General features: G+C 37.5%; 1 protein-coding gene across 12 annotated transcripts in view; it reads left to right on the top strand.

The window, feature by feature from the left end:
- The first annotated feature begins 3,776 nt into the window (after nt 1-3,776).
- The window catches only part of LOC143029228 (uncharacterized), a 40,489-nt gene continuing 20,419 nt past the window's right edge, over nt 3,777-23,846 (top strand). The window contains exons 1-5 of one of the 12 annotated variants that reach the window (XM_076191837.1): nt 3,777-3,877; nt 5,885-5,955; nt 6,877-6,933; nt 7,049-7,332; nt 22,253-23,233. In XM_076191837.1, the coding sequence (XP_076047952.1) occupies nt 7,147-7,332; nt 22,253-23,233 (1,167 nt within the window). In that variant the 5' untranslated portion in view covers nt 3,777-3,877; nt 5,885-5,955; nt 6,877-6,933; nt 7,049-7,146. Of the gene's footprint in view, nt 3,878-3,945; nt 4,114-4,767; nt 5,039-5,059; nt 5,577-5,884; nt 5,956-6,876; nt 7,333-12,158; nt 12,388-22,252; nt 23,234-23,846 lie in introns of those variants that run through there. The other 11 variants (XM_076191838.1, XM_076191832.1, XM_076191839.1 and 8 more) reach the window with 11 other exon arrangements.

Raw genomic sequence — 23,846 nt, 5'->3', positions numbered from 1 at the left:
GTCAAAAGCTTTTTTTAGGTCTAGAAATGCACAATCAGCCCATCCATCTCTTTCTTGTATTATATCTATTAGCCTTGAATAGAAACATATTAAATTGGTGACGCATGATCGCCCTTGTCTGAATCCAAATTGCCTTGGATTTAGTACGTTGTTTTTTTCCAAATATTTTACCCATCTACTCTTGATAATTCTTTCACATATTTTTGCTATTGTACTTGTTAGAGAGACTGGTCTATAGTTGGTAGGTTCTTCTTTATTTCCTCCTTTATATATAGGTACTATATTTGCTTTTTTCCAATCTTCTGGAACTTTTCCTTCTTTTAAGGAACTGCTTATTATGCTATGTATTTTGTCTGCCAGTTCATTCCTGCATTCTTTCAGAATCCAGTTTGCTATTTCATCTGGCCCATGCGATTTTCTGACATCAAAATTACCCAAGTGTGTCAATATTTCATTCTTTGTTACTTCTATTTCTTCCATAGGGGGGACTTTTTCCTTCCACTCAATCTCTTCAGGTTGTATATTTTCCCTTGTAAACACTGATTTAAAATGTTTGTTCATAATTTCTGCCATTTCCATTTCCTCAGTGTATTCAACTCCTCCTTGTCTTAATTTCTCCAAGTCTTGTTTGTTTTTCAGTTTATTGTTTACAAATCTGTAGAATAGTTTTGGTTGATCTTTACACTTTTCTATAACATCTTTTTCATATTTTCTTTTTTCCTCTCTGCACTTTTGTACATATTCATTTCTATAACCAGTATATATTTTCCATTTTTCAGGTCTTCTGTCTTTTTTCCATCTGGTCCAGGCTTTGTCTCTTTTGTCTTTTAACTCCCTACAACTTTTGTTGTACCAGCATTTTACATATTCTTTTTCTTGTTTTTGTCTTGGGACATACTTTTCCACTCCTTTTTTGTAAATTTTTGTCAAAATATTCCATTTCTCTTCCACTGATGTTTCTTCTTTGTATATTTCTTCCCAGTTTTCTTGTTGGAAGAATTCTCTTATTTTATCAAAGTTTGTTTTTTCATACATCATTCTTCCTTTTCTATATTGTTCATTTCTTTTCCTATATTTTTCTTCATTAAGTTCCAGTTCAATCAATATGTGGTCACTTTTACCTATTGGTGTTTTATATTCAATCTTGTCCACTATTCTAGGTTCAGATGTAATTATTAAGTCTAGCCTCGATGGTTCTTCTTCATTTCTATACCTAGTGTTCTCTTGTATCCATTGTGTCATTGAATGGTCAGTAATCATCTCAAGTAGAGCATTTCCCCATGAGTCATCACCACTCTTTACTGTCATTTCTTCCCAGCAGATTTCTTTGCAATTAAAGTCGCCCATCATAACTATTCTTCCTCCGTCTTCCATTATTTTAGTTAATGCTATCTTTGTGTCCTCTAAAATACTTTTATGTTCACTCTCCTCCCATGAGGCTGTTTTCGGAGGCACATAATTGATCACAAATTTTCTGCTCTTCTTATCTCGGTCTTCCACTTCTATCATAATCATCTCTACTGTATTCTTTCCATATATGACACCTTTCACGTTTATATCCTTCTTAGTCAGGAACATAACTCCACCCCCTTGTTTTTTCTCTCTGTTTCTAATCCAATAATTGTATGTATCATGTCCTACACTGTTGGGTGGTAGTGGGCCTTTTAATTTTGTTTCTACAATTCCCATTATGTCCGGTTCTTTTTCTTTCAAATAATCATTCAGTTCATTCAATCCTGTTATCAATCCATCTATATTTGTGTAAGACACTCTTAGTTTTCTGCCACTTCCATTGTGTTCTCTGTTTCCCTTATGTTTTTCTTTAGTATGTCGAACTGCTTTATTTTCATGTTCACTACTCTCCAATAGAATCTCTCTTTCTCTGACTCCGTTCTTTCCTCGTTTTTTGCCTTAGCTTCAATTCTTTTCTGCTTTTCTGCCTCTCTTTCCTCCTTATTCATTTCTCTTTTTATCCATACCTTTTTATATTGATCATTTGTTGCTAGTTTCCCTGTCTTGGATAGAATTTTCTCTGCCGTTGTTTGTGACCTGAATTTAATCTTAATTGGTCTGGTCTTATCTGTACTATATTTTCCGAGTCTGAATTTTTCCTCAATTTCCTTTATAATTTCTGGTTCATCTTCCTGGACTAATTTTAATAAACTGCTTACTCTTTCATTTTCCTCCTTGATTCTTGCGGTTCTATCTGGGTTATGTTTCTCTTCCATTCCTAATATAATTATACATTTCTTTTTGTCAGCTAATTCTCTTACTATATTCTCCTTCTGTCTCATCACTTTAATAACTGAGTCTTCATTATGTTCTTTCAATTGCTGTTTGACTATGTCAGTGAATGAAACCTTATTCCCTTCTTGAGTTATTCTCCAATTTTTAGCTTCTGTAGCTAGTTTCTCTCTGTTTTCATTACTATTCTTCTTCAATTTCTCATTCTCCTCCTTTACATTTCCTAACTGTCTTTTTAGGTCCTCTATTTCTTCAGTTAAGTTTCTGTTAGCCTTCTCTAGTTGTTCCAACCTTTCAATTCTCTGGAAAATGGAGTCTACATTACCTAACTTACGTTCCAAGTCCTCGATCACCTTATCAACTCTCTCCTCTAGTCTTATCAGTCGGGGGGGGGGGGTTTGTGTCCCCCCCACCCTCTTTAAATCCCTGGAACATATTCTCGTCACTTTCTTCTGTATTGCTCCTCTCTATACTTCTAATCTTTACATTTTTATTAGACATGTCATCCTCACTCAGTCTTTTGTTTACCTTTCGCTTGTCTGGCTGGGCAAAGTCTACTCCCTCCTCATTTCCTTCCATTTCCCTCAGTAATCCCTCCCCTTTTCCTCTTTCCCTACGTTCCCACTACTCCACGAGCAATTTCCCCCCCCACCCTGCAAAAACACTAGGCACTTCTCTTTGCGTTGGGATCCACAGACTTCACTTTTCTTCAGAACGTCTTCTAAGCCGTCCATTCGTTGAAGTGTGTGTGTGTGTGTGAAACGGCCTTGCTGTGAATGTGCTGTCTTTCGACACTGCTTCTGGCCCAGGGCAGTGGACAAGATGCAGGGATGACCCGTCATCCAGGAGGTGCCAATGTAAGAGGGAGGGAAGAGGGTAGAGGGGAGTAGAGTATGTAGGGGATGGAATGGGTGGGAATGGTTTCTATGCCTTTGTTTTTTGGCTACCTCCCATATAAGGGGGAAAAGCCTTTAGTGTGTATATATATATGTATATATATATATATATATATATATATGTATATTTATATATATGTATATATATACATATATATATACATATATATATATACATATATCTGCAAATACCCATGTTACTGTTATTACGGGAAAAATGTATTGATACAAAATATTTTATTTAACCTTTCTGTTTTCGTACACTTCAAACTTATACAACTTGCAGTGGGACCTCGGGCACCGCGGTGATGAATATTATTTATTATGGTTCTCAACATTTCTTGTATATTTTCATAGTTATAGAAAACTTTTGTAAGGGAGATATAAACCACATGAAGAACCTTGCATTAAAAAAATCGTGCTTCAATTTTATAAAAGTTGACCTATTGCAACTATGTAAAGTCGGTTCTACTCGTACATAATACTACATGATGCCAAGATACATAGTTTGAAATAAAAAAATATATGTAAGCTGATTTGATAAACATAACAGGTTTACATTGTAAGATTAAGATTCAAGCAGTGATGACTGTACATAACTTACAATTTGGTAATCATATTCAATTATTATCCGTACAGAGAACACAATATGTTTCTGTTTATGTTCGTGGGTCTTGGTTAGGCTGTATGTAAACACGAAGGAGCGTCAGAGGGCAAATGATACCTCGCTAGTTTTGGTATGATAATCGTGTCCTGTAACATTATTACAGTTCAGTGGGCGTATACATAGCACTAATATTCTTTGGTATACGTGATGACAACTTTTACTTGTGTTTGTGTAAGCCAACGTTCGGTTCCCTCGTACGGTTGTCAAAAGTTTGAGTGAATCTCCTGTGTTTGTCCTGGATGTTGGGAACAACATTAATTTAAAATATGTTTCCATGGAATCGGAGCTTGTTTGTTGTACTGTAAGGTACTAAGTCACAGATTTCTTTATTTTAAGGAGGTTTGCAAGAGAGGTTTTACTATATAAATTGATCAACACTTGAAGTTCAGCAATGTCGGTACATATGCCTGTTGAAAGGGAATTGGTAGTGTACTGTGTTGTAGTTTAGATGTAATACGAATGCCTGTCTGGGGACCCACCACTTTATGTATGGTGAGAAGTGCAAGTGAAGTTTTCTTTGGTGTGTTGGGATGGCTGTGGTTGTGGATGAAGTCTGAAATCAGTAATTGGCTTAATACTGATAAAAATTAAGGTGCTAGCATATAATATAATTATATATATAATAACTTGTTACTCTTGGGCAACAGTCCTGTACAGCAAATTATGGTAAATTTTTAGAAGTGCACACATACACAATGTAGCAATAGAAAATTGAATATTAATTTTGTAAATTATAAATCAACATAATATACATTTTTCTTGCTGGAAATTAATAACAAAAAAAGCTGCTTAAAGCGATGCACTAATGAATAGAGCCACGATGACTGCTTGAGATTTTTTTTTTTTTTTTTTTTTTTTTTGATAAGTGTAGAGGTGGAAGAAATTAAAGTATGATAATTTCATCAAACCTAACCATACCTACCTAACCTGCATTTAGTAATACAGTACCTGTAATTCTAGAGGTCATCAGGGTTGTCATCGTCATCAAGTATGTTGACAGCTGGTTTTGGCATCTGATTGGACTGCAGTGTAGAGGAGTTTCATAGGTTGAAGAAGACCATGAACCTCAGCCCAGCAGCATGGTTTTAACAATATGTAGCTTGGTGACATCACTCAAAGTGGGAGAACACCTACTACACAAATTTAACACCGTTGTCAAACTGACATCGACAGGACTGGACAAACGACAACATGGCATTACGAACCTATTGTCGCAGCTCTGTTCAGTAATGTATTTGCTTTTAGCAAGATTTTTTTGTTATTGATTTCTGCCAAGAAAAACCTATTACATTGAATTAAAATTTACAAAATCAATAATAAATTTTCCATTGCTATATCGCATAGGTGTACACTTCTAAAAATAGATACCCAAATTGATGTAGGCAATCATAATGACAGTCATTATTTGCATATCAAAACATTGGACACTTAATTTTTTAGTAAAAATATCTAAACTTGTGAGACCACTATCACATATGCAGTCTATTATTGACTGAAATTGTTTGTAGTATATAACTATATTTGAAATAACCTGGTGTCATGGGAACCTATTATGGAAAGTGGAGGGTACTGGTTCAGATTTTGGAAGTGTCTTTTTTTTTCATTATACTCGTATATTAACTGTAATTTGGCACAGCTACAATTTGGCAGGAAAAAAGACCAGACCATAATATATTATGCGTGTGTTATGGTAACCATTGCAATGACAGGGCTGAGCATATGCTACCACAGACAAGACGCTCCCCACTCCTGGAATAGGGATTTTTGTTGTAGGTCTTGAAGAGGTTGTTTTGTGATCTAAGTGTGAATGTATGTTTGTGTGGGTGTATTATGAAGTACAGGTGGTAGATTGTTTTTGATGTGTGAACATTATTATTATTATTATTATTGTTATTATATTTTCATTTTTCCAGTTGATTGTGCTTGTGTAAATAATGTTAAGGACTCTCTTGAGGGGTATATAGATTAGGAATTGCATTTCCATGTTCATTAAGTGGTTAATACTTCTATTAAGAGCAAAATATTTTATTTACTGGTAACCGGTGAGTGTCATTTCCAATTTAAATCTATATTTCAGAAATATGAGGCAACAGTCATGGTGTGATGACTAATCACATAATGGAGGGCGAGAAGGATGCTGTTCCTATAGTAAGTAGGATCTGCTGCTTTCATTCCTCATCCTCATCTTCATCCTTAACTTTCCTCTCCCTCTGCTTTTTCCCATTCATATTTTATAGATATAACATATGGGATGAGACATCTTAGCTATGCTCTACAGCTGTATATTTTTTAGAGTGAACACATCTTATTTAACATTGATTGGGTTAGTTATCCGTTTTAGAAATTACCCAAAAATATTTGGCAATATACTATGCTAAAGAGTGTGTCCACATCATGGTTTCCCATAATCAAGAACACCAGTAAGGAATCACTACAGTCAGTAGAAAATATGGCCTCAAGATTAACAATGGGCTTGACCAAAACAGTCTGAGTTCACAGGAAACCACTTAATTTATCTTTAATTATTTTTAACATAGTATGACCTTAGAGTAATAATAATGGCCTATCTTACTGTAGTAAATAAAAAATGCATATACCCCAGTATATGGGGGTGGCCAAACAAGGCATGGCCCCATCCCACACCCATCCACCGTCCATATGTTGTCACTTTTATTGTAGTTCCTTGTGAATGAAGGGTCATCCCTGTCCCCCACCCACTGCTTGGGTCAGAAGTAACAAAGGATGTCATAACAACAACACACCAGGGCCTGGGGGCCAAAGCTGGTTTCCCCCTACCACTTTATTACACTCATTACATTAGATAGAAATGGATATGCAAAAATTAGTTCAGAGCATGAAACTTTTTTCTTGTAAATTAAAATTTTTGGGGGGATATTATATGAAATACTCAGGTTCTGTGATGAATATATTATACAAAATATATTAACAATACATGTAGAATATGAACTAAAACCTCTGTTACTAACTTGGTAATCTATTTTGTTATTTTTTGATTGAAGGAAAGCTATGTGTAGGTAATTAATTAATTTCCTTTAACAATACCTGCAGAATGAAGACCAGCATGAAGAAAGAATGGACATTAATGGTGGTGACTGGTATAGCGATGTGAGCCACATTTCATTAAGTGAACCACAAGAACTAGAGGAGTCAGATTTAGCTGATCCGACACCTCAATCCCATCCTGATTTTGAAACCCCATTAACCTATGAATTGATTACAGAATCATCAAAAAGAGGAAAAACGAAACTTGTGGACTCAGTTGGTTACTCGTATACTGTTAAACGGTTGACTGCCACCACAACACAATGGCGGTGTACCATGTGTAATAAGACATTAGAGTGCAAGGCAACAGTTAAACAAGTAGGAAATAATTTCACAAGTGGACGTATACAGCACTGTCATCCCCCAATAGCTGATACTGCAACTGCAAGTGGGATATCTACTGAAGTAAGGGAAAAAGCTGCAGAAGATGTTTTTCAATTTATACCGGAGCTTGTAGATAAGGTAATTATCAACAATGTTTCAAGTAATACCTTGGTTACTTTACCAGCTCCCTATACCCTAACTTGACAGGGCAGTGGGAGATGGCAAAAACTGTAGCCAGAAGACCCAAAAAACTTAAGTTTTAAGGTATTGGAGCAACACATCCCAAATTTCTTCAGGTTAGATGTGGTTGTTGGAGAAAGACATCACTAAGTGTTTTAAGATGATGTACCAACTGAAGATTTTGGCAAGGCAAAATACAGACATTACATTTAAGGTTGATCAGAAATACACTGCTGTTCAGCTGTCATGCCCTCTGAAAAGTTGGAGAGAGGCCAAACGCAGAGTATGGGATCCAATGTATTTAACGTTTCGCCCAGCAGGGCTTCTTCAGAAATGTTAAATACATTGGATCCCATACTCTGCGTTTGGCCTCTCTCCTACAGTGCTATTGCAGTCGTTGCTGCTTTTACTCAGGCCCTTCTGTTGTTTGCACTGATGTTGGGAAAGTGAAGATGAGAGTAGGACTAAAAAAGAATTCTGTCGGTTCTGTCCCTGAGGCTATGTACAGGTTGCAACTTTTTTCTCAGAAAAAAATTGCACAAAAAAATTGTTCTATTACTCTGGGCTGAGTTTGTTAACCAAGTTGGTAATTACAATGGGCTGAGTTAGTGGTGGGCCAAGTTGACCCTACCCCTACTGCCCAGTGCAGGAAAGACAGTCATACAAAATTTCTTTCTTGGGTAACATAGGGGTCAGTCTGGGGGTTGTCTTGGATCTTCAGGTTTCCTGCAAAAGGGCATTGAGGCATTTCTTTGGTTGATATTGTATGATTAATTACTTGATATTTTTCCCAATTGATTAATCATGCAGCATGAATTATCAGATGCCACACTTGTGGAGGTGCTATTCCTTGCTGTTTTGCCTCTGACCTGAGTAGTTGGTGGGGACAAGGATGACCCTTTATCATTAATGAGCTAAGATGGGAGGGACAATAGATGGTTTCTTGATAGATGTGGGATTGGTGTAGAGTGGATGTACACTTTGACCTGACCACCCACTCCCTTGTAAGAGGGAATGGGATTATAGATACATTTGTACTGTAGTTAGTCAAAGTAGTGGCTCTGCTTACTGTGAGCAATACATATGTGTTATATATATATATATATATATATATATATACACACACTAGCATAGTTCTAAAACTAATGCCTCCTATTTTTTCCACATAACTCAAAAAGGTGTAAAAATACAAATATAGGATTTGCACCATTAAAACAAGCAGACATTTTTTCTCCAGAATTTATTTCTCCATGAAATCACCCCCTTCTCAATACACTTTTGCCACATCTCTGTCATCACTTTGGAATCAATGAACCCATATCCTAATTGTGCTGACATCATCTGCCTTGGCTCCATAAATGTTCACCAAGCACTGGTGAATGTAAATTGGTTCTACTTCATGGAGGAATTCAATAATGCATCTCTGATCCTGGTGCACATCTATGACAGGAGTTACTTCATTAGACTTACACAGTCTACATCTGCAAAGAGAGATGAAAATTTCAGGTTATTAGTATGAAGGTTCAGTCATAATAATGCCATAAACAAGCCCCTCAGATTCCTTGGTGAAAAAAAAAAACAAAAAAAAAAACAAGGCATTACCTTATATATATATATATATATATATATATATATATATATATATATATATATATATATACATGCAGAATAAATCACTTGAACGCGTGATTCTAATTATGCCGAATAATGACAGAAATGAGACCAAGCGCTTTCGTCTATTCAGACATTTTCAAGGTATGAGCATAGATCTCTCACCATGACCTATGGACTCAGATTCATGAGAGTTTGGGCTACAATTTTCTTAATATTAAAACTATCCAATTTGTACAATCCATGACTTAAATTGTTAACAAATGTATCCTTGATCAGACTGGATTCTATGACATTTCTATTCAAATACTCTCAGCAATTACTTTAGCTTCCTCCCAATTAATGCAGTGGCTGAAATCCCTAAAATGAATAAATATCGTGCTGGACATTTGTCCACTTCTGATGCTATACTTATGTTGTTTTAATCTAACATTTAATTCTTTTCCAGTCTGACCAATATACAGGGGTGATAATCTTCCATGGATCCGTGATTTTCCGCGGATTTTTGGCTATGAAGACCGTTTTTGAGATCAACATAAATTCAAGGAGAAAGTTTTGGGGGGTATAGGGTCTTATTGACTGTTCGTGACTGGAGTGGGACCGCGTGTAGATGGTTCCGTGTTTGGATCTTTACAATTTACGGCATGCAGAATTTTTTCACCAAATTTTCGCCAGTAATACAGATTTTAGTGCTGAATATGAATATGACATTTATTTTATTGAGAAATGAAAGGAAGTTGAATTTTTTTTAATTTAATGCACACTAGTTTGTGAAGTGCAATTACTTACGCACTAGACGACTCCCTAGCGAAGTTGGGCATTACATGGCAGTATGTGAAGAGACCCTGGAGATGATGGATGTTGAATATAACTTGCATTGGTTGTTTTCAAATATCTAAACTAACCTAACCTAACCAAACCTAACCTAACCTCCTAAACTAAACTAACCTAATGTAACCAATCCAAATCTAACCTAACCTAACCTAACCCAACCAAATCTAACCTAACCAAACTTAACCTACTTTAAGATAAAGTGGACATGCTGTAGTATTCACAGGGGATAGGATTTATTGTGATCATGGTGTTTCAAAAGTAGTTCATATCTACTTCAGAATGGCTTCAAAAATGCTTGGAAAATGCTAAAATCCAGGAGCTTCCGGGGGCCTCGGCAGCCCCATTGACCCCCAGCCAATTTTCCTCTTTTTTTGCAAATAGGCATTATCACCCCTGAATATAGCATTTGTTGCAGTCTTTACATGGAACTCAGATGCCTTTATCCTGCAATGATAAGAGTAAAAATGAACATATGAGAAAACATTGGTGGGTTCTCTATAAACATCAAATTTGAAAGACCTTTCATTTCTGTGTTATTATCAATGTACCTTAGAACTTATATCTGTAGTCCAGAGTTTTTGGATGGTGAATATTTAAGAATAGGTGACATAGCTTCAAAATTAAAGTATCCCAAGTACTTTATTGACAATTCTCAAAAAATGGCTAGGAAGTCTTATTTTGAGGATAAAGCTAGACACATTTAATTCTAAGAATCTTCTTGTACTGCCTTACCATGATTATTTCATCAAGGTACATCATATTCTTAAGAATTTCAACATAAAGTTATTTTAGAAACTCCAACACAGTCAAAAGTCTTTTAATTAAGAATTCACCTGAAAATAAGGAAGGTTGTGTATATAAAATTCCATGTAAAGATTGCAACAAATGCTATATTTGTCAGACTGGAAAGGAATTAAATATTAGATTAAAACAACATAAGTATAGCATCAGAAGTGGACAAATGTTCAAAGCGATATTTGTACACTTTAGGGATTTCATCCATTTCATTAATTAGGAGGAAGCTAAAGTAATTGTTAAGAGTAATTCATATTTGAATAGAAATATAGAATCCAGTCTGATCAAGGATACATTTGTTAACAATTTAGATTTAAGTCATGGACTGTACAAATTGGATAATTCTATTATTAAGAAAATTGGAGCCCAAATTCTCATGAATCTGAGTCCATGGGTCACAGTGAGAGATGTACCCTTTGGGTATATATTCTTGTTTCTCTTCTATGCTTGTACCTTGAAAATGTCTGAATAGATGAAAGCACTTGGTCTCATTTCTGTTATTTTCCTTGTGGTTTTTTGGTATATATATATGTGTGTGTATATATATATATATATATATATATATATATATATATATATATATATATATATATATATATATATATATATATATATATATATATATATATATGAAGAATATTCTTTTAGTAATGCCTTTGTTCTCAGTTCCTTGTACTTTGGTCAGGTCATCAGCCGTTTGAAATCCCACTGCTGAGCAAAGACCTCCCCAACCTCCTCCATGTGACAAGACTAACCTCTGTTATATCATTCCTACAAGATTTTCTTTCTCTGTCAGCCTTACTGTAGTACATATATATGTATACTAAAAAGCTCTTTCTCTTATAAAGGGGGTGGCCAAGTCAAATACCCATTTATGGTTCCTTTCATCCTAGCTCCTTGAGGATGAAGGGTCATCCCTGTCCCCTGCCCACTGCTTGGATATGAGACAATGCAGCAAGATACAGCACCTCTACAGCAGGGCCCAACAACTAAAGCTATTTTACCCCTACTGCTTCATTACATGACAACCCTTCTTCATTCACTTGAGAATTTATAGAGCAGACAAGCCATGTCAGTTCCTCATTTAAAGCCATTCTCCACTAACACCTACATCTTGCCCTCTCCTTTCCCTGTTTGACAGACATTGACACATTCCTCTTGCATTCAATACCCCTTTTCACCTCCATCCACCTCATCCTTGGTCTTCCCTTGAATTCATTTCCTTTTTTCCACAATGTCTTGCTTCTTGTAGGATGACCTGTGGAAGGTTATCTAAGCAGTTTCATTATGAATGTTTATCTGTTTCTCATTGCATTACAATGGCTACCACATGTTGCTTGATCTATTTCCTTACACCTGTCTCAGTCTGTAACCTCATACTTCAACTGTTGGCATTTCTTTTGCTGCTATGAATCTTTGCCATTTGTATATAAGTAATCTAAGGCTCTCATCATGACATTCATTTGATTCATTTTTCATTTCATATAAGCACATGTTCCCATGATCCCACAAAGTGTGTAAGGTGTATATGTATGCCCCTACAGGACTGTACTCTGAGGTGATAGGGGCGTATATATACAAGTATACTGCACACTTTGTGCATCCGCACCCCCTGTTCAAGCATGGTTCACTAGACACAAGATGGCAGCCAAGAATTATTGTTCAGGTTTATATAACCTCAGAGCAGATTTTGAGGGTTTCGAAGAGAGTGTAAAGAGAAAAAAAGAAACTATGAAGGGGAAAAGGAGGAAAGTCCAGAAGGTTTTGACTGAGGTAAGTGAGAAAGTAGAGTTGTTGAAATATGAGTAGACCTTGGTCATAAGAGAAAATAAGCAACTAAGGAGATGACAAACATGAATTGAACTTTGTATCAAGGCACAGAAACAAGGGGTGGGATTGGTGAATCCAGAATAATAGAACGAAGACATGGGAGCAGGATAGAGGTGAGGATTTGAATAAAAAAGATAAAGAAGGAGAACAGGTTTAGTAGGATTTGTGTGATTCCCTTATAAGAAGGGGTGGATGAGTCGTTGTTGGATAATGCCACTGGAGATTTTTAAATGTAATGCTGTATACTGAAACAAAAACATGGGTTCTGAAATCACACACCATTGCAAATAATATTTGGATTTTGTCTTGAACATAGATTTGGTGTGGAGACTTGTATCATCAGGGATTCTGCTTGGGGTTGGGGTTTGAGTGGGTTGGAGGATGGGGGTTTGCTACAAAGTTTAATCATAAGTACTCGAAGTCATAAATGTAACCCCAGCAGAAATCCACTTTGCAATTTTTGGTATTGAAATTCGTTCTCCATTCTTGGCTCCATACAAATATGGTGTATACATCTCTTTACAACAATCTACAACCCTTCTTGTTTTTCACTCCATTCATGGTTTTTGCATCATCTACAAACATGTTGGTATAGGTTGTACCTTTCATCATATCATTAACATACATACATACATACATATACCAAGGCTTTTTCCCCCTTCCAAGGGAGGTAGCCACAAAGGGAAAGGCATAAAAACACTCCCACCCATTTCATCCCTAAATACACTAAATATCATTAACATAGACAAGAAAAAGTGCTGCCATGTGTCATAGAATTTATTCAAATCATTGTTGTAATCCTAAAAAGTTATACACATTGCATTATGCAGCTTCCTATACTATATACCTAAAAAGAATAATAATGAAATAACACACAGATGGGAAATAAAAGAGAAGCATGTACTAAAGTTTATTTTGGCAGAATGGCTAATAGTAAATCACAGCATATGCCACACCCTGATCAGACTCCTCGGATCAACGTAGACTATAGCACTGAACCTTGTGGAACTCTGTTGGTCACTGCTCTCCATCCTGACATCTTATCCTTTACTACTGTCTCCATGTATCTTCCTTACAAAAAATCTTTTGTCCATTTGCGTAGTTTACCACTTAGTCCTCCAATGTGCTCAGTTTCCTCATAAGGCAACTATGAGGTACTTTATCAAAAGCATATTCATGGTTAAAGTGCAGAGGTTTGTCATCAGGTGATGTCTTTATGTGAATGTCATAGGTATTTTTTCTGTGACAGATATGTCATTGGTAGAATAGGAATTTAAAGGAGGCAGAAAAGAAGACCCTAGATCTGTTTAAGATTAAATGTTCAAGAAGGGTGGGTGTTGCAAAGATGGGTTGAGTGATAAATGAAGAGGTGCGGGGGTTGGAAAGAGAGCTGGTAGATAAGGTTGACCAAAGAATACTGGAATGGTTTGGGCACATGGAGAGAATGAATAAAAAATACAAAGAAAGTGTAGAAGGCAGAAATGGATGAAATGAACTGGAGAAGAGGGAAAATGAGGTAGATGGGGTAAAAGTGGCACTGGGTGCAAAAGGAATGTCTGTTGAGCAAGGAATGGAGAGGGCAAGAGGTAGGTGTGAGTGGAGAGCGGTCATGAAAGGATGAGGAATTGACATGACCCAAAAATGGATTTTTTCTTATTTCCTCTGTAAAGTAATAGTGAAGCATATCTGAGTTACTGAAATGCAGAAGGGGAGTAGAGAAAAGGATTTTACAGAAATGAAAAGAAATGGTACGCTCAGTTACAGTGTATAATAAGTGCAGTGTATAGAATTATAAGCTGTATGTGAACATGCAGATAGGAAATTGAAAGAATAACTTGGAGGATGAAGTTAGATGTAAAGTGAGGAAAGTGAAGTATCAGAATTGGTTAGTAAAGCAATGTGCAGAACTGTGTTGCCTTATCAAGCATATCTTAGAGATTGGGTTTCTATCTTTCCCTCACCCCTGCATGCATGTTCTCTCTCTCTCTCTCTCTCTCTCTCTCTTCTCTTTTCTCTCTAGCTCTCTTTCTCTCTCTGTCCTCTCTTTTCTCTCTCTCCCCTGTCTTTTCTCTGTCCTCCATCTTCTCTCTCTATATATATGTCTCTCTTTTCTCTCTCTTTTCTCTCTCTCAGCTCCCCCCTCCCTTCCATCACTCCCTTTCCCTCTCCAACTTGTACACTATTTTCTACAGAGTTAGGTAGACAAGTCTGGGAAACAACCTCACCTCTCATGCTCATCTCACATATCCCTTACACTCCTCCTTGCTCATGGATGTGAAAATTGTACTACATATCTTGTCCAGTAATACTGCTAGTTCATCCTGGTCACCATAGTCTATGCACTCTTGTCCAGCTCAATGCATTATTGATGCTTGTTTTTACTTGTTCCACATCCTGGCCACCTGCTCTTTTGGCTTCATACACCCCCATCCTTCCACCTTTTCTATGGTCTACCCCTTGCTCTTTCACATGTCCTTGCCATTTTATGAATTCATTGAAAATATTCCTATCCAATCTCTTGTCATTAACAAACAACCTCAGGTTGCCTTATTCTATTCTTTCTCCTAATTCTATTTATACCCAAGTTGATTCACAAAGCCTCTGGTTCCTTTTCCATGTTTTGTAACTGGGATATCTGATTTCCTTTGCCTCCACCAGACTTTTCTCTTTTGTATTCATCAGCCAAGCCTCACTCCCATATTCAAGTCAGCACAAGTATTGCTTCATACAATCATTTCCTTGCTTCCATTAACATCTTTTTATTTCTCCATACCACTCACAGGTATGTGGATGGAGTGAACTTAAGAAAGACCAAGAATGAGGTGGTTGGATGGGGTGAAGGGGCATTGGATGCAAGAGGAATATTTGTTGAGCAAGGAAGAGTGAAAAAGATAGGATTAAATGGGAAGGAGTTGTAATTGGATGAAGAAATGACATAATCTGAAGAGATGTTTTGTCTGCTCTTTAAATGTTTTCTCATGTATGAGGGGAGAGTTCACCATATAATGACACTCATTAGCATCATACTATCCAGCAGTAACACACCATGCTCTCACACAGCAATCACCACAACAATAGTCACCCTACCCTCAAATAGACAACAAGCAAATACTCTTATAAATCACTTTGAACAGGCAAGTCATCTCATTCCTCACTCTGATGACTGACACATCATCTAACGTAAGAGAGACTTCCCCACAGACTCCGACTATGCATCCTTCATAAACAGCCAAAGCATGTGATCCATAACCTTAAGCACTCATCCTCTTGTGGTCCAGACAACATAAGTAACATATACTTAAAACACCTTAGACCACACAAAATACATGCACTAATTAACATTGCAAACTACAGCTATTCATGCAACACCGTATCTGACATCTGGAAGCATGGAAAAATCATCAGTTCCCAAACCTAACAAAGACTCCACATTTCCAGCACCTCACTGCCCAATCACATTTCTCTACTGCCCCTCCAAAGTCAGAGAATGCTTCATGCTCATCACACCACAAATCCCCTTGCCAAATCACAACAGTTTTAGACCACTACACTCTTCTGATTGATCTTACACAAAAAGTTTTTGGTGGCATCAATTCAGATAAGCCTCTACACAGATCACTTCTTATAGCATTAGGCATAAATAAACCTTTTGATACCATTTCCTGACATATATATGCATACATATAGCAAGGGCTTTTTCCTCCGTACAAGGGAGGTAGCCAAAGTCAAAGGCATAATTCCACTCCCATTCATTTCATCCCCACCCATTCCACTCCCATTAACCACCCCTCCCTCCCTCTCATCTTGGCTCCTCCTAGATGACGGGTCATCCCTGCATCTCGCTGATTGCCCTGGGTCACAAGCAATGCAGGAAGACACAATCTCACAAACAAAATGTACAATGCAGACATACACAATAATACCAAAAGATGGCTGGCCAATTGTTTGGCAGGCAGAAATGCCTGTGTCATATAATGGCCAATCATTGCACACCAGAAACTTTAGGAATAGAGTACCTCAGGGTTCATTCCTATCCCCCACACTGTTTGATCTATACATGCACAATATACCTACACCCCATACTCCAGAAATACAAATTTCTTCTTATGTGGATGACATAACAATTACATGCACACACTGTAGCACAGGTAAAGCTGCAGAAATACTGCAGCCATACTTCGACACACTCAATACCTTGTTCACTACAAATAGACTAAAAATTGCCCCAACCAAATCCACAGCCACACTTCTTACCAACTGGACAGTAGAACACAAATACATACCATGTCTCTTTATCAACAACACCCTCATAACACACACATACACATATACAGTACCAGTACCAAAAAGAATATAAAGAAAATTTAGATAATCCAGAGAGTAGCCATGAAAATGGCACCAACACTTTCAAACCTGGCATATGATGAGAGATTGGCTAAATTGAAATTACCAACTTTGGAACAAAGAAGAGAAAGAGGCAACCTGCTGACCATCTACAGAATCATAAAAGGCACAGAAGTCCTTGATAGAGAGGACTTATTAAATTGGGATTAGAGAAATACAAAGGGACATGAAAAGAAACTCAAAAAGGATAGTTATAGAAGAGACCTGAAAAGAACAGTTTTCCACACAGAGTGGTGGATATCTGAAACAAACTGGATAAAACAATAGCATGTGCAAAAACTGTGTACGAATTTAAGAGCAAACTAGACACTGCGAGATACAAAGACGGGACACCACGAGCATAGTTCCCCTTCCTGTAAGATACAACTAGGTAAATACACACACCCAAGATTCTTGGCATAACATATGATACATCTTTGCCATTCAAACATCACAAACATAAAGACAAAATGCACATCTAGACTTATCAAGGCTTTTTCCCCCTTGCAAGGGAGGTAGCCAAGTCAAAAGCCAAGTACCCACTTCTACTCATTCCACTCCCATCCCCCACTCTTTCCTCCGTATCCTCTAAGCTCCTCATGGATGATGGGTCATCCTTGTATCCTGCCCACTGTCCTAGGTCAAAAGCAATGCAGCAAGACACAACCCATAGCAATGCTGCTTCTCTTAATCGGCAACCCCCTTCTACGTCTCCTCATGTAGAAAAAAGAGAAGACATGAAGAAATCTCTTTGGGCTGCATCAAACCATCATTCTTATTAACCACTCCCTCCCCCCATGTCCTCCTTTCCTTGCATCACAGTATCATCTATACACAACCTTTCTACACTCACCCCTATCTCCTAACTTCCCCCTTTCTTGCTCAGTGCCCTCTTTACCCTATCCATCCATTCATCTCATCCTTAATCATCCCCAGGGTCCTCACGGGGGGGAGGGGGGGATTTTGGCATATGCCCTGGGGCGGCAATTCTAGTCTGAACATGCCACCTACAAGGCTGATGAAATAATTATAATAAAAAAAGGTCAAAGGAGCCCTGAACATTTTACCATAATATACGAAATTTGCATTAGAATCAACAGAATACGAAATATTTTTCTCTTATCCTTTCTGCAATAGGGACATCAAATACAATTTTTAAAATCTGTTTAATTATTTTGCAAGCTAATATGGGGTAAGGGAGGGGGCATCACTGAGAACATTGCCAGGGGGCGGCACTTTGCCGTAGAGTGGCACTTAGGCATGTAAGGGCTCTGATCGTCCCCTCAAGTTCACTCCCTCCACCTCTGCCATCCACACCTCTTTTACTAATCTTTCTTCACTGATTCTTTTCATGTGTCCTAACCATCCCAGTACTCTTTCATCAGCCCTATCTGCCATCTTTTCCACCCCAGCTCTCCTCCTCACTTCCTCATTTCTCACTCTATCCAACCTTGTAACTCCTACCATACTTCTCAGACATTTCATCTCAAACACATTTAAACTTCTTTCTGCCTCTTAAATTCCATGTCTCTGGCCCATACAGTGGTGTTGGCACAATCACCCCTTCTTATAGTCTTCTCTTCATATCTATGTCTCATGACAATTTTTAATTTCTGAAGGCATTTACTTCCCTCAGTTTACAATTTATTTCCACCTCCACTACTCCTTTTCCTACCACATGTGACCCCAAATGCCTAAAGCTATCCACTTCCTCCAGCCTCTCTTCTTTGAGACTAACTTCCAACTCACTGCTAGCTTCACCCTTGTACATCTCATCACCTTACTTTTACCCACATTTACTTTTAACTTTCTCCTATCGCATACCCTCCCAAAATCTGTCACAAACTCCTTGACTTAACATGCTTAAATCAGTTGCAGGGACAACATTCAGACAAAAAAAAAAAAAAAAACTACCACTGCAGTATACAAACAATATGTACACTCATTGATAAATTATGCAAGCCCTGCATGAGCCCCTAATCTCACTAAGACACACCACAACACCCTATAGACCATACAGAACAAAGCTCTAAAGATAATTACATGCTGTACAAATGCAGCACTTACACAAACCACTTACATCATGAAACAAAAGTCCTTAATTCAAGGATCACCTTGATATGAGAGACACACAAACACTTGCTGCAGCCTTCACAAACACAGCCCATCCACTACACTACATGGTAGAACACCCACACAAGCCAAAAAATATCAAAACAACACTTAAATACCTATTTCACCCATTAATATCCTCTTTTTCTCCACAACCACTAGACACCAGCCCCAGAGGCATATCCATAATCATATTACTGCTGTATTAGTAAACAGAAAGAACATATTGCTGCATACCAGACCCCCTGATATCCATCCCTCTGAATCCTCTCTCCCCCAAGAAGACAGAGTACACCTGGCCAGACTGCGATGCGGCCACCATCCAGCCCTCTTAAGTTATCAGAAGAGGCTGGATAACAGCATTGCAGAAAACTGTCCAGGATGTAACACTTCACCCCATTCTATACAACACATGGATCAGTGCCACCTGTGTAAGAGCTGGTGGCAGGGATGTACTGTGGCTGTTTGGCCCCTAACTCTTGGGGTTGGGGGGGGGGGGGTCCCACAATACAGACGCTGTCACACCAGGACCAGAACACCAGGACACCAGCCTCTAGAAGTATATCCATAATCATATCACTCACATCTCTATCAACAAACTGAAAGACAGTATATTGCTGTATACCAGATCCTCTAATATCCATCCCTCTGGGTCAGTTTATGAAATGTAAGTTTGGTACACAAAATTAATCAGATGCTGTCACCAATAGCAGCAGGTAGTTTGGAAGGAATATGGAATTCATTATATTTTACTGCATCATTCTTTGCGAACTTCCATCTAATGTAATAAACTAAATTCATTATATCAATGGGTAGTTCAGATGGCAAATGGCATTTGTTATATACAAAAATCACTGGTGAGGTTTGATATATTGAGGGTTTACTGTATATTACTTCCCAGGTATCTAATTTTCTTCCCATACAACTTTAGATCACCCATGTGCCCTCTATTCTAGAGTACTGCCATGACATTACTATTTGATGCATTAACTTTTTCTTCTCCAACAAACTATACCAAATTCAAGCATCATCCATAGCAAGCCCTCCTCTGCCTCTGCAAGCAGAAATAACATCTGTATATGCTAAACTGTTTATCATCTATTCATGCCCATTTTTTCCAACCTCACTCACCTACTCATGCATTTGCTGTTCATATCACTGCATAAAAATTTTGGATGCAAAAAATAATCCAATTAAATGATTACTTGCATTGTACTAACATTTAAAAAGGAAAATATGGAGCACCTCCTAATGGTCTAGTCAGTCAATACTTTTGTAGACCTAGATCTCTCTTGTACAAGATATCTAGCCACAAGGAATATGGTAAAAAAATAAATGGTTTCCCCCATAGATCACACAGAGAAGACTATACAGGTGTGTTAAGGTGAGGTTAGGTGTGTGTTTTGACTTGGTCACACTTTTATAAGGGGGAGAAGGCCCTTATGGCCCAAAAAGACAACATAGGAAAAAGTGAATCAGTGTCAACAGACCCATGTTTATATAAAGTGTGACATTTAAAACAAAGGCTGTCATTCCACAGCTGGTCTCATAAATCATAATTGATGCTGCCCAAATGAAGGAAACCTGAGATGTACATTCCACCATCAGTTATGACTGACAGAAACTTTAACATATATATATATATATATATATATATATATATATATATATATATATATATATATATATATATATATATATATATATGTAAATATATATATATATTTATATATACACATGTTATTGTTTATTTATTTATTATTATTTTTTAATCCAACTATCCTTATGGCATCCTTGCAGAAGTGAAGGGGTTTATGCCTGTCTTGTTAAGTCCCTTCTGTACTTGATGACACTTTTTCTATTATTCTGGCTTCCACCAGGTTATTCTATTCATCTTTATTCACCTCAACAATAGTGAAGGGGTTAAGTTGGACATCAAGTACAATGAAAATAGTATATACTTGAATTAATGTGTTTTGGAAGAGCACAACATAAGGAAAGAGAATGGATACAGTTATTACTTTATTTGAAATAGTTATGAATATAGCCTTTGAGTTTGATTGCCTGGAAATCCACTGCTCCATAGTGGCTGGCAACAGTCCTTAGGTTCTCCCATAGACCTCTCTGAGAAGAAACATTGGAGGGTCATCTATGTTGTATTAGTGTATTTACCTAATTGTAGTGTGCAGGAAAGGAGCAATGTTTGTTTGGTCCTATCGCCTACTCTCCAGTTTTGTCAAACCTAGTCTCAAATTTATGTACAGTTCCAACTTAATCTATGTCTTTGATTTCCAATTATCATATTTAGATCTGAACTCGGGTATATTTTGAGCTTGGGATGTATCACCATCTAAGCAGTTCCAAATATTTATGCATCTATTTGGAAAACTGTATTTTTTCACATCCTTTTGACATGTGGTCTTTCTTAATTTGTCACCATGACCTCTTTAAGCCTTCCCATCCTTAATCAAGAGATCTCTTCTGTCACTGCAATCTATCCCCTTCGTGGACTGTGTGTGTCACTGGTATATAATAGTAGGATATAGGATATCTCAGCCCTCCTTGTGTGAAAAGGTGAAGGAAATAGATTCAAAGTTGATAGAAGGAGATCTTGGGCCTAATCTGGATACTTACTCATAGGTGGGGGTGATCGTGTATTTATGGATTTTGAAGATGGGCAACAGGGAGATGATTATTTCACTGTCTTATCTTGCAGGACCACCACTTGCAAGTATTGTTGGTCCCTTAATTTATTTAAAATCAGAGAAGTCTTTACATACATACATATACCAAGGCTATTTCCCCCTTACAAGGGAGGTAGCCAACAAGGAAAAGGCATAAAATCATTCCCACCCATTCCATCCCTGAATACTCTCCACACCCCTCCACCCTCCCTCTCATCTCAGCACCTCCTGGATGACGGGTCATCCCTGCACCTTGTCCATTGCCCTGGGTCAGAAGCAGTGTCGCAAGACACAGCACATCCACAGCAAGGCCGCTTCATTAAATCGGCTACCCCCCCTCTCCGTCCCCCCATCCATAAAGAAGAAGAAGAAGTATTTACAGATGATATTTGAGATCTCTATCTTAAGAACCCTCAGACTTTGTCTTATTAAGGATATCAGCATTTGTATCATCACTTACAATGTGAAAACTTATAGGGGTAATATGTAACAAATCCTCTTCATTTCATTTTAGAAGGTAATGGCTATGAATAACACTGTAACTTTAGTTTTTGAACTGTTAGCCTTTTAGATAAATTGATAACTTGATTGTTCTTTCTCTAAATTGTATTTGTATCTTTCCATTGCAGAAAGAAAGCTCCCCCAATTCAAGTCTTAAGGACAGCAACCCTTCAAGCAGCACTAGCAAGGAAAATGTAGTCACAAATGGTGGAATAAGATGTGCTCCATTATCCACACTGCTTGCAGATAACAGCTTTGCCCCTAAAAGGAAAAAGAAAGTTCTTACTTTGAGCCAAAAGCTGCAAATAATTAAAAAACTTGATGAAGGTGCAAGTTTGAAAGAATTGGCCTCGGAATACAATGTGGGAGTTTTAACAATTTGTAAAATATATAAAAAGAAAGATACTATTAATCCTGTTATATCTAAGTGGGGTGCAGATGATGCCACAACACAGATAAAAACTGACAAATCATCAAAATTTTCGGATTTAGATAAAGTTATGCTTCAGTGGTTACAAGAGGTTAGAGAAGTGAAAAAGCCTCTGAAATATTCTCATGTATTAGCAAGAGCTAAGCACTTGTATAAGGCAACAACAGGGAGTATGGAAGGATTTACCTCATCTAAAGGTTGGTGGCGGCTCTTTCGCCGGCAAAATGGGCTTCACAAAGGAGGAACTTTAGACTTTGGAGTTAAAGGAAATGATTGTAATAAAACTGATGTTAAAGAGAAACCGTTTGTTAAAGCAAGTGAAGAGAGTGAATCAAAATCATCCCAAATTGGAGACCAGTTATTATCAACCAAATTGGAAGGAGAAATGGCCCAAATCAAATACACAACTGCAGTCGATTGTATTAAAACAGTAATATCCTATTTAAAACAGGATACAAACACACCTTACTCTCTAATACAGGATGCACAGTCTATATATGAACACATTATGAGTCAGTGCAAGTTGAAAAAACAGAAGACAGAAGGCGATGTTGTGGCCAATGGTTGCCAGTGGCCCTCTCCAGATGCTGATGTTACAAGTCCTAGTCAGAAGTCCAGTAACATTGATACAGGTTCACCAGTGTTACGTCCCCGCCAAAGAAAACGTCGTGTTTCTGCAGTAAGTACCACTTGTGACATATTTTTGATAAAGTTGAAACAATCAATCCATTGCCTCTAGTCTCTCTTGTAATCCTTTGTAAGACCTGTGGCCTTCAGTTAACTGGCAACAGCCTCCAGGCAGGACCATAAGTCACTCAGGGAAGATGTACATATGTTGTTTAGGGATTGTAAGTGTAGGATATTTTAATGTGAAGTAAGTATTCTATGTTTTTTGTGTGGTGGATGTATCAGCAGTTTGAGCCTGTGGCCAGTTCTATTCTGTGTTGGTACAGGATAATTTCGAGGGAACTTTTAAGAGGGACAGTTATACAGTGAGTCCTCCTTATACGGTAATTCTTTATCCGGTAAATTCAGTTAAGGTATTTGGTAATTACTACCCTCAATTCTATTTACAGTAAGAAAAATTCACAGATATGGTATCCGCTAGATATTTTGAAGAGGAAAGAGCAGGGAGAAGGTATGTCTGCCATATCCTATTATTACATGTTATAATGGGTTCAGTATACGGTAATTTCAATTTGCGGTAAGGTTTTCAGGAAACGCATGTGTACCGTATAACGAGGACTTACTATAGTACAAAAGTAGCATCATTCCTCTGAGTAGAGACTTTA

Source organism: Oratosquilla oratoria, chromosome 10 (assembly GCF_046742065.1).
Source record: "Oratosquilla oratoria isolate Oo_2021 chromosome 10, ASM4674206v1, whole genome shotgun sequence".
NCBI classification, from domain to species: domain Eukaryota; kingdom Metazoa; phylum Arthropoda; class Malacostraca; order Stomatopoda; family Squillidae; genus Oratosquilla; species Oratosquilla oratoria.
Note: the sequence above shows the minus strand (reverse complement) of the source record. Positions and strands in the feature narration are given on the sequence as shown.